Source organism: Zootoca vivipara, chromosome 10, assembly GCF_965207765.1.
Source record: "Zootoca vivipara chromosome 10, rZooViv2.hap1.1, whole genome shotgun sequence".
Classification (NCBI taxonomy): domain Eukaryota; kingdom Metazoa; phylum Chordata; class Lepidosauria; order Squamata; family Lacertidae; genus Zootoca; species Zootoca vivipara.
The window spans coordinates 42,677,458-42,689,519 of NC_142593.1; the positions used below are offsets into that span (position 1 = coordinate 42,677,458).

General features: G+C 44.2%; 1 protein-coding gene across 9 annotated transcripts in view; it reads right to left on the reverse strand.

Moving 5' to 3' along the window:
• The window catches only part of PARP8 (poly(ADP-ribose) polymerase family member 8), a 156,683-nt gene that overhangs the window by 76,924 nt on the left and 67,697 nt on the right, over positions 1–12,062 (reverse strand). For all 9 annotated transcript variants that reach the window (XM_088653241.1, XM_088653244.1, XM_060280307.2 and 6 more), the window contains 2 exons: positions 4,058–4,095; positions 195–284 (listed from right to left, as the gene is read on the reverse strand). In XM_088653241.1, coding sequence (XP_088509367.1) covers positions 195–284; positions 4,058–4,095 — 128 coding nt within the window. The remainder of the gene's footprint in view (positions 1–194; positions 285–4,057; positions 4,096–12,062) is intronic.

The following is a 12,062-nucleotide window of genomic DNA, read 5'->3' on the forward strand; positions in this document are numbered from 1 at the left end:
GGATTGCCCCGACTAACAACTGAATTATCATTGGTATAAGACAATGCTTTTCTCTCTCTCTTTTGCCTTTTGATAAGCCTTGGGGGTGGTTGAACAGATCTTCCATGGTTTAAGGAGCTTTCCACTGCCAAAGCCAAGCATTCCCACTTCTTCAGTGCATCACAAGATACAGACTTGGGTCATCTCAGCATTACCTGTAGAAATTCGGTGGAAAATTATTGGAATTGGCTCTGTTGTAACTAATACATCTTCATCATTATCTGAACTGGACACGTAGGTATTGTCTGTAAAAGGAAAAAGAAAAACAACAAATGAATTTAATGTGTATAAGGATTTAATGTGCAAAGATCACATACACTCCCCAAGCACTCCATGCCGTGCGTCCATCATTTTAGGATAAAAACAGGCTCATCGTTAAGCTCTCTGGTTCCTGCCCCCCAGCCCAGCAGTAGATACCTGCAATTCAAATCCTGAGCCCTAGAAACCCTGTAGGAAAAAAACTGCAGCCCAGCACTAGCTTTGACATGCCAAAGTCAGAAAGCCAAACTGTGGGAAACAGCCTTTCCTTGCCTCTGAGAAATACATAATAAAAGCATACTCAATAATCAGTTGTATAGATTTAGGCTGCAATCCATAACCCACTTAGTTGAAGCCTTAAACTACTCTTTTTTTTCTAGCTGTTCATTGATTTTCAGTCTCATCTAGAAACTCAAACTAGAAAATGGTTCCCCCACCACCACCTGAACCCATTTCTCTTTGATTTATTTGGTTTAAGGATTCAGGATATAATAAAACCTGAAACAAAGATACCCATTAATTTTGATTTACTTCATCTTGTCCCTACCAGGGCACACCTTGGTGTTGGCACACAGCCTTTGCAAAGGCACATGAACGCACTGTTCAGGGGAGAAAGTTCCACCCTTCCTGGGTTCAGTAAGTGAAGGATGGGTGCTCTCTATCTGCTGGCAATAGGGTCAAGCAGTTATTCATTGGAACCTACTCTTTAAACTATAATGACTCCTAAAGGGCTCCTAAAAGAGTCAGTGTGCTATATTGTATTGATTCTCAGTAATGGGACTTTTAGTTTCCACTATGTGTATTGTTAGCTTGCATGTGTGCTGTAAAGATTTCCCCCATGCACTCTGAAAAACATACTAAAGTTAAGGTTGCACACACACCGTATTTTTCCATGTATAAGATGACCCCATGTATAAGACTACCCCCTCTTTTTTTGAGCCCCAAATTAAGAAATAAACATTTTAAACCCCAAACGGAACAACTTTGATATTTTATTGATTGAGGTTGAATCCTGACAAGACAGAAGTACTGTTTTGGGAGAACAGGAGGCGGGTGGGTGTGGAGGACTCCCCTGAAGGACCAGGTGCGCAGCCTGGGAGTCACTTTGGACTCACAGCTGTCCATGGAGGTGCAGGACAATTCTGTGTCCAGGGCAGCTGCTTACCAGCTTCATCTGGTACGCAGGCTGAGACCCTATCTGCCTGCGGACTGTCTCGCCAGAGTGGTGCATGCTCTGGTTATCTCTCGCTTGGACTACTGCAATGAGCTCTATGTAGGGCTACCTTTGAAGGTGACCCGGAAACTACAACTAATCCAGAATGCGCCTCCATGGACAGCTGCGAGTCCAAAGTGACTTTTGTCTCAATATTTACGGTATGTACCATATTTACTCCATGATCGCCAGCAGATGCGAATGCTGATTGAGGAGCTACAACTGCCAGAGCTGCCTGAGTGAGTGTGCTTGGGGAATGGGGCGTCTGGGTAGCCAGGGGGTGGCTGAGGCAACCGGGTGGAAGGGACAATGTCCAGAGTGGGGGCATCTGGGGGGGGAGGAGTACCAGACCAGAGTTTGTGGTGAGGCCAATAGTGAGGGGAGGCTGGGGGAAAAGAATATAGATGGCAGCATGTATTCATTTATATATTTAATTGCAACATTCCATGTATAAGACAACCCCAAATTTGAAACTTAAAAAAATGGGGGAAAATATCGTCTTATACACGGGAAAATACGGTATATAGCCTTAACACTTCTCCCCTCTCCCTCCCTTCCCCCCCCCTCTATACAGTGGTGCCTCGACTTACGAAGGCGATCCGTTCCGCAGCGCTCTTCGTAAGTCGAAGCTTTTGATTGTCAAAGCGTCCATTGTGTGCATGCGTGAAGTGCAATTTTGTGCTTTGCGCAGGCGCAGAATGCGCACGCGGTGAAAAGACCTCCGGGTTTGCCGACTTCGTAAGTCGAAACCTTCGGAAGTTGAGTCATTCGTATGTCGAGGTACCACTGTATATATAAACACCTTCTTACAAGAACGTTTAGGAGGCTTACAACACAATCCCAACCAAGTCTACTTAGAAGTCAATCCTACTGAATTCAGTTGGGCTTACTCCCATGTCAGTGGGCTTAGGATTGCTGCCTTATTGTGGTCGGAGTTGTGGATTGCAATCGTTTTATTCCTATAATTAGTTGTATTGTTTGCATAGAGCATATCAACAATCAGGAATGCTAAGAGAAGCCAGATGATGTCAGAGGCCTATCAAGAGCAGCTCCTGGTTCCCACAGTGAACAGCTGGGTGTCTATGGGGCTTCCACAAGCAGGGCGTAGAATCACAGAATTGTAGAGTTGGGAGGGTCATCTAGTCCAACCCCCTGTGATGCAGGAAATGAGGGCATGAGTGCAATGGCACTCTCCCATTGTTGGCAGCTGGTATGTATGCCACCCCTGATCCTGGAATATATAAAGCAATCACAACCAGCAGCCATAGCCTTCATGAATTATTCCAATCCTCTTCTAAATCAATCATCTAAAGCAGGGTTTCCCAATCTTCAGTCGCCAGAGGTTTTTGGACTACAATTCCCATCATCCCTGACAACTGGTTCTGCTAGCTAGGGATGATGGGAGTTGTAGTCCAAAAAACAGCAAGTTTGGGAAACCCTGTAAAGTGACTGCAGGTGGAAGCAAGGCAAGCAGAGCACACATGCCCTTGATTCTGCTCACACCCCAGGCCAGCCTAGGCCAGCCTGCCAACTGAACTGAAACAAAGCTGCACTGGGCCGGCTGCCTTGCTTAGCCTGAGATACTGGGTGCAGACATTGCTGTCAGCACCCATGACCTCCAACTGCAAAACCTGCAGCTCCAAAGAAAGGAATGCAAGACCAGAAGGAAGAACAATGCAAATCTTGGAGGAGGGAGGATGAGATGATAGAAGAATCCACTCATCAACAGTGGCCGTTCAAGTGACTTTGTAGGTGAAACCTCTGGCAGCTTCTGTCATGGCAACGTGGAAGGAATTCCTGCCCTAACCATTAAGGAGGAGGTGCAGGGTACTACAGACAGCCCCGCTGCTGAGTGGAGAGTCACCTCTGTGGATAGTAGCGCTTGTGCCTTGGAGACTATCTCCTCAGCGATCATGCACTCCTGTCCCACGCACCCACTGCCCCCTCCCACTAGGAAAATTCCCTTCCACTCTAGCACCACACAGTGGCCTTTGATTGTTTCACTTAGCAAACCATTTCGCCAGTGGCATACGAATCACAGCGTGGTGAGAGAGGCAAAGATTTGTGCCAAAGATCTGAGCCCCTCAAGCCTTTATGAAACATTGTCCGTGTGTTATCAAGTGAGACATGAAGATTAGAAACTCTCTTTAGCTTCTGAATGAGATCAGAGAGTGGGCCCTTTAGTTACATTGGCAGTAGATTACCCCATCATTGATGGCTGTAGGCAGAGAACATTCTCTCTCTCTCTCTCTCTCTCTCTCTCTCTCTCTCTCTCTCTCTCTCACACACACACACACACACACACACACACACACACTTAAACACATCCTCTCTCTCACAGCCTTCCACAAATTGGATTCCTTCATTCTCACCCTGCCTACAAACGAAGGCAGAAAAACAGAAATAACAGTGCAAATGAAGTGGCTAATGAAATGTGATTAGCACAAAGGTGATGCAGGGGCAAAATAATGGTGTTTCAAATGCCTTCAGCGCAATCTTTTTTAAAAAACCAAAAAAACAGCAGCAGCACGGAAAGTAGCACTTTACCTGGATAATCCTCAGAGACGTGCACCGAATAGGATATGCTGTTTAAAAGAAAAAGGAAAGATAGATAAGGAAGACTGTAAGAAGCGGGGGGGGGGGGATAATTGCACTGAACTGTCAATGTTTATTTATAGATTTCTGACAGCTCTGTAAGGCTACTAGTGTGACAACTTTCAGAGCATGCCATGCAAATAAATAACTAAATAACCAAACACAGTGCTAGCACTGCTCCCCCCCCCCAAAAAAGTGTTCTGCTGCTCTAATCCAAAACCACATTTCAGGGAGGCGGGGAAAGAGGAAGAATGAAGATTGACTGCTCATGAGCTCAGAGTAGTATTTCTGCGCCGTCTCTTCTCTCTTGTCTCTTTTATTTTTATTTCTAAAGGAAAACATATTAGGGCTGCAACCTACAAATCACTTACGAGCAAAGTCCCTGCAAAGATTTACGAGTTCTTTCACTGCTGCTCTCTTATAGCCTGCAGTCTGCAGTTACATGTACTGCAGCCTTTGGACCCAAACCTATGAGCGCAACTGGTGAAGGAGCAGCCTGTCCCTTCAATGACAGCTATCATTCACTTACTGTTCTGTCTTTGGGTCTTTTTTTTTTTTTTGAGAAAGTGAGGGAAATTAATCACCCTGCAATCTGTGTGACATGCTCTTCTTCCTGAAAGAACATGCCATGGCTTGTTCCTTATGTATTAGTCTCCAGAAAGCAAACCTATACTGACTCAAATTATCACTCTACCTAGCTCACTTTTGTCTACACCAAAAGTCTTCAGCCTTTTCAGACCCCACCTTTAATCCAAACGTGTGTTTTTGGACCCACCTCTTTGTGTTTTTATAACTTGCTTTTGTATGGTGGCAGTCTCGCTACTATGACTCATCTTAGATCAGGTCATGATGAGTACCAACCCACCGGCTGAAAACCAAAGGTCTACAATGACTGCCAGCAGTTCTCTGGGATTTCAGACAATGGGTATTCCTATCTGGAGATGTTGGGGAATGGCCCTGAGAGCTTCTGCATGCAAAAGAAGATCCACTGAGCTACAACTGTTCTCCTTAAGTCAGACTATTGGTCCACTGAGCTCAGTATTATCCATCCACTCTAGCAATATCTTCCATTCTCCTTAAGTCAGACTATTGGTCCACTGAGCTCAGTATTATCCATCCACTCTAGCAATATCTTCCACTCTTCCCTATAAGGTCCTATGGCAGGCATCCCCAAACTTCAGCCCTCCAGATGTTTTGGACTACAATTCCCATCTTCGCCGACCACTGGTCCTGTTAGCTAGGGATCATGGGAGCTGTAGGCCAAAACATCTGGAGGGCCGCAGTTTGGGGATGCCTGTCCTATGGCCAGTCATAACAGTATAATACACATTTATAAAAGAAAACAATTATAGTTATTTTTTAAAAAAAGATAAGTAAAGCAAGTGAAACCATTCCAGCCGGAACAGAACAGTATAGATTCAGCAAAAGAGGTGCATCCCACAAAACAATGATGGACTCCACTTTCCGTCCATTATATGAAGTCTGGCCACTGGACAGTATTGTGTTTAAATGGCACTGGGCAATATTAAAAGTGGTGATTAACCTGCAATGCCACATTCATTGCAGCATCTGATACTACAACCAATGATGATGACCATGCGTGTGTAAATTTTCTCATCAACTGGTGCCATAGTAGCTAAAGTTGGATCTGAATCCTGGCAAAATTACTCTAGCCTCAGACTTTCAAAGGGGGGAGACTGAGCATCACTATCTACCCTTCCATACATTAAGAGTATGTCTGGCTTTTACCATGGGACACAAAGGATGTACTAGGCTGTGGGTACCATGTAAAGGAATATGTTCACAACTGTGTTCAGAATCCAGAACATAGCTGCCAAGTCTCCCGTAGTCCCCGGGAAATCCCCATTTTTCCAGCTGTTCCTAGCTGAAAAAAACGGATTTTTTTTTTGTTTTCCCCCGGTTTATTCTGGAGCGGCGACCATTTTGGAACTGGGTGGAGCATGCTCAGAAGCGACTTTTGATGCTGCTCTGCCCAGTTCCAAAATGGCTGCAGTGCGACTTCTGGCGCGACGGCCATTTTGGAACTGGGCAAAGCAGCATCAAAAGTCACTTCTGAGCATGCTCCGCCCAGTTCCAAAATGGCGGCAGCGCTACTTCCGGTCTGCTACTTCCGGCCCGGTCCCTTATTTCTCTGACAGCAACTTGGCAGGTATGATCCAGAATTGCATAAAACACAACATGAATTATATGCTATGCATAAACCAATGGAATGTAATCAAAGGTTAAATTGTGGAAAAATAATTTGGCTGCATTCAGGCGTCACAATAAATCACACTGAAGTGTGATAAGAAGAAGCCACAATGAGTTTTGGGCTTACAACCCCACCCCCTTCCCCTCTTCTTCCGGTGCAGCTGCAAAGAACAGATAGGAAGCTTCACTTTTAATTTAAATTTACCATAGTTTAGCATTACATCTGAACCTTAAACTGTGGTTCATGTCAACTATGGGCTGCCAGCTCCATAACCCATGCTTTGAAGTTGACTTGTTTCCAACAAACCATAGTTCAGATTAACGACAGATTGCCAGGTTCAGCTGACACAACAAACTAATCCAAGGTGGAAACTAACCTCTCATGTTCCTCCACACAGCTAGGGCAAAAGTGGGAGGGGGTGAGCACATGAGCCCAGAGGTGCTTGAGAGAGAACTTTAAATAAGATAAATGATGCATTACTGGCGCTTTAAGAATATTCAGTAATTTTAGTAATACTAATAAAAAAATGTTCCTGGTGCCAGGAAAAATGCCCACTTTCATTGGAGAGGATTTTTTAAAATGTACAGGGTGAAATTAAATCAATCGATGACCTCTTTCCTAAAATTTGCAGCAACTATTCCAGGTAATGCAAACAGCAGAGTCTGTGAAATTGATGGCATGAGCTGAGTCTCGCCTAAAACCGCTGACTCTTTCTGCATGGGTACTTGTACAGCTGTTGGGTGCCACCATTTCTTATTTTTGAACTAGTTCAGTCTTCTTACTGCTTAGTAGGAAGACTGTGCGCACTGCTTGTTTTGTTGCCTATGGAAAGCTTAAAGAATTATTTACATTAAATATTAAACAAATGTCATAATGCCCCCCAAGTAGACTCTGCAGTTTCAGCACCCTGTGAAAATGATAGGTGCTTGCTTTGATCTGTTTTGCTTAAAGAGGAAGAGTTCTTAGGGGAAGAAAGCTTCCCTTGCCCCACTTATTATTCTAAATCAACAATGGATCCAATATTTGTAGGGTCTTATAATATGAGCATAGAAAGATGACTTATGTCAAGTCAGACCACGGGTCCATCAAGCTCTCCATAATTTCACCCGGAAGTATTTCTCAGCTCTACCTAGACACATGTGTATTCAGAAGCTGTCTCCATCACTGGAGGTAGGACATTTCTATCACTGCTGGTAGCCTTGTTCGCCATAAATTCCTCTAATCCTCTTTCAAAGCCATCCAAGTAATCTGCCAATTCATAGCAAGTCAAGTGCCAACAACGGAAACACCAAAGAATAGAAGGAATGGAACCAGTTAGAATTTGGTTGCAGCAGAGGGGTGAGAAGTCAAGAAGGGCCATGTGAATCTCCACTCCATTTGATAGTGATGAGATAAGAAAGGGTGGTGGTCCACCAAGAAAAAGCAAGCCATAGAATCGTAGAGTTGAAAGGGACACCAAGGGACACCTAGTCCAACCCCCTGCAATGCAGGAATCTCAGCTAAAGCATCCATGACAGATAGCCATCCAACCTCTGCTTAAAAACCTCCAAGGAAGGAGAGTCCACAACTCTGATCAAAATAGTGATCATCAAAGAAACAAAGTTCGAGAACCACTGACCTAGGACAAATAATTTTTCCTTCACCTTTGAACATACTTTTGTATTAGTGATACAGAATAGGTGGCTAGGGATACTGAGTACTATCCAGTATTATTCAAACTTAAGAGTAAGCTAGCTGAAATCAATTGCTGTAAGCAACTTGAATTCATGAAATTGGATGGGTTTACTCTAGTAATGGGTGTCACTCATAGTTTAAAGAGAATTCCAACTCAGTTCAGAGCAGCTAAAATAGAAAACAGGCTGGAATATTGAACTGGATGACTCTACTATTGTTTCTGGAGAAAGATCAGTGTAATAAAAAAGGGGGGCTTTTCTGGCCTAGATCATTTTTGCACTTATTGTTACTGGAAATCAGTAAATGAATGATGTGTTGCAGATATCCTGAAGTGGAATCTTGCATGATGCACAGTGTGATTTATATATAGTCTCTAGCTTATCCCATATTCACGGCATAGACCAGGCATCCCCAAACTTCGGCCCTCCAGATGTTTTGGACTGCAATTCCCATCTTCCCCAACCACTGGTCCTGTTAGCTAGGGATCATGGGAGTTGTAGGCCAAAACATCTGGAGGGCCGCAGTTTGGGGATGCCTGGCATAGACAAAAGCTTTCCAGTGGCTCAATATCTCATGCCTAATGTCACAGCTACTGCCTACAGGGAGCTGAAAAGCTGCCTTATGAGAACCTGGGCAAGGGGTGAGGTGATATATGCTCTGTAATACCTAGACTGTCCATAAGCAAATTTGTCATTCTTTGGGCTGATGAACTAAACCACAGATGCCTGATACATGCGCAAGAAGCCAGTCATGCGTTGAAACTTTTTCAACCCCCTCCTTTGATACAGTGCCTCTTGGTGGAACACAGATGCTGAGTCAAAGTTACTGAACATTTGCATTTTTCACTAAGAATAATTCTCACAGTTAGCTTGTCCATGTGACTCAACCACAAGTGAACTAAATGACAAGTATCACTTGTAAATTGATGCTTGAATTAACTTGCCATGCAAATGGACCGGTGGCAAGCTTCTGCTGCACAGCTACCTCTGTTTTGCAAAGTTTCCACTACAAGACAAGCTCACAGCAATCCCACTTCTAAGATGCTGTTTATAGCCTCGCTGCCAACAGTCACTTGTTTAGGGCATTGGGACGACAGCACCTTGGAAGGTCATATTCACTAGTCAAACCAATCTGGTAAAAAGTTTTCCTTACTTCTCAACAACAGTGAAGGCTTCTCTAAAATTCTGGCCTCTCCCAAAGGAAGGATGAGCAATTGCTAGGGGTGAATCAAGATCTAGCACAGGGGTTGGCAACAGGGCCGTCTTAAGTATATCTGGCACCCTGGCGCCGTGGTGCGACGGATCGCTCCGGCGCGCCCCCCGCCCCATTTCGCAGCGCCCCCTGGCGGCCTGGCACCCTGCACCACCCAGCCTGCCCATAGGGCCGGTCCTGGTTGGCAAGGTTTACCTCACCTGGGCCAATTCACTCCAGCGGAGATCCCTCCGTGGGCCAGAATGCATGGGCACCCACAATTTTCGGCATCTGCGTCTGCACACATGCGATTTCCAGCACCGCGGAAGCGAGTCCCCGTGCCATGCTGCACCGGTTTAGCGCAGCATGCAGGGACTCATTGAGTGGGTGGCTCAGTTCGGGGGTGGCTCATGGGCCGGTTAAACGACCCCCATGGGCCACTTGTGGGTCATGGGCCTTAGGTTGCCTACCCCTGATCTAGAAACATAAAGTTGGAAACAACCTGAAAGTTCAGCTAGACAAACCCCTTGTCATAAAAGGGGCTATCTAGCCTCTGCTTTAAAACCACCACCTTTTCCAGGTAATCTGCTCAACACTGTCAATCAGCTCAGGCCATCTAGTGAGACCTTTTTTGCCCCAACTCAATTTTGTCTCTCTCTCTCTCTCTCTCTCTCTCTCTCTCTCTCTCTCTCTCTCTCTCTCTCTCTCTTTTAATATTATTCTTTATTATTTTAATGCTTTAAAATATGAGAACAAGATATACAAAAAAGAATACGCATAGAAGATACATAAAGTATAAAAATTCACACAAAAATTACATAAAGAAAATATGTAAAGATACGGAAAAACCCAGGATGCTACTATAAAAACAACATTTCCAATTATTCTCTCTGTAATTTGTACAATAAGAAATGAAATGACAAGTAGATAGTTATAAATGTGCGATAAAATAGGGGGGGAAAACAACAACTCAATTTTGGCTGTCTCTCAATGGCACAGCACTTTTTTTTTCTAGTCCTGGTCTCCAAAGTTCCTAACACATTGCCAATAGCCAGCGAACATTTGCTGTTATGAGTTGCTCGGTTCCTTTATCATCATTCTGAAAAGCACTACCTTCTATATATTTTCACTCTCTTTCATGTTTATGACCTTAGGGAGACTCAGCCTTACTCACACAACCACAAAGTCTGTGATCGTCCCCCACTCCCGGCTCAAGAACAGCGTTGATTACCAAATGCTGTGTAATGACCAGAGCTGCAGCAGCTTGGAGATGAGTGTTGTGCTTGCTCTCCCTGGGAGTTGCTGAGCTCCCTGCAATCCACTCATGAAGGGTGCAGGATTGCAGCCACAAAAGCCAACAGCAAAAGTGGCAGCAGTAAAAAGAGGATTTGCAAGTACCTGGTGTACGTTGCAGGCACTATGGAAAAGATAAACGACAACAGCCAGCCAGCAATGCAGAAGAAGGTCAGTGTATGGCAGGATAATATGTACATTCTGCAGCTGCACCACCTAAGCACAGAATGTTGACACTATGTATGCTGTTTGGCATATTAAGAATGCCAACTTAAAAGTAAAGCAAAAACAACCTGGTAGCAGTTAACCTGCAAATATAGGTTTTTATCATTCACGTACCAATGTGTGGATGATCAATATATATATATATCGAGGAAGCAGACCAGTGGGACTGCACAAAACTCTCCCTTCCTCATATCCAAACATACCTATTCAAACACATCCACACATAACACCCACACACCCTCCAAGCACCCCTATTTTCCAGGGACAGTCCCGGATTTACATAGGACGTCCCTGTTTCTGATTTGATCCCGGAATGTCCCGCTTTTCCTTAGGACGTCCCTATTTTCATCAGAGAAATACTGGAGGGTATAGCAGGATGTCCCTATTTTCATTCATTCCCATACATGACACACACCTGTTCATTCATGCGTGCACCGATTCATTCACTGTCTCTTCGTCCCACTCTCACATACACCGTCCACCCATTGAAGCCAATGGGAGACTCCCCCCCCCCGAAGCCCGTTTACTGCACAAGGGGCAGGGTTGGATGGGGAGAGGGTTTCCCCATCCCCGCTGCAGTCAAATCTCATTGGACAACACAGTATTGCAATGTCGTTCCATTCATTGCATAATCGCTATTTAAGGACTACAGTACTGCCATAGGGAGAGAAAAAAAGAAAAGAAAAGAAGTTAGGTCAGTGAAGTGACCTGTCCAGTATCACAGGTTCAGAGGGATAAATGCACAAAGGTCATAATGCACAGGGTTAATGTGAATGGGGAAAGCAGAACAGAAACCAGATGGGAAGTAGAAAGTCCTGTGGTCACAGGGTCAGGCTTCACTGCTCTGCATAATACCACACTCCTTTCTCACCATGACAGAAGACAAATAAATTATGCAAAATAAGCCAATTAAGCACCTTTGCATACATAAGCTTACAGGATCCAGCTTTTTTTTGGGGGGGGGTACATACATGAATTTGTTGTTCTTCGTTTTATTTTTCTTTAAGCACAAGCCACTGATAGTCCCGCTTGGAAATAAAAGAAGTCATAAATGTCTAAGGAAGTCAGTATCCCGCTACAAAAAATAAAATAAAAATTCTGTCTGAAACTATATATAAAGACCAGCCTGTGGTCAACACTGCACCAGTTCCCAGCAGTTGCAGATAGTTAGTAACACTAGAAATAGGAGAGCAGTTAAATCAGGACCATGAGAAGGCTGGTAAACATCCATTATCTTAATCTGAAGTCAGTTTAGAGAATTTGACCAATCTGAAAGATGGAAAAGAAGCAATCAAAATGCGTGTTTTTTAAAAAATCTATTGAAATTGATTGTATATGCATATGCATATATAATGAGGAAGT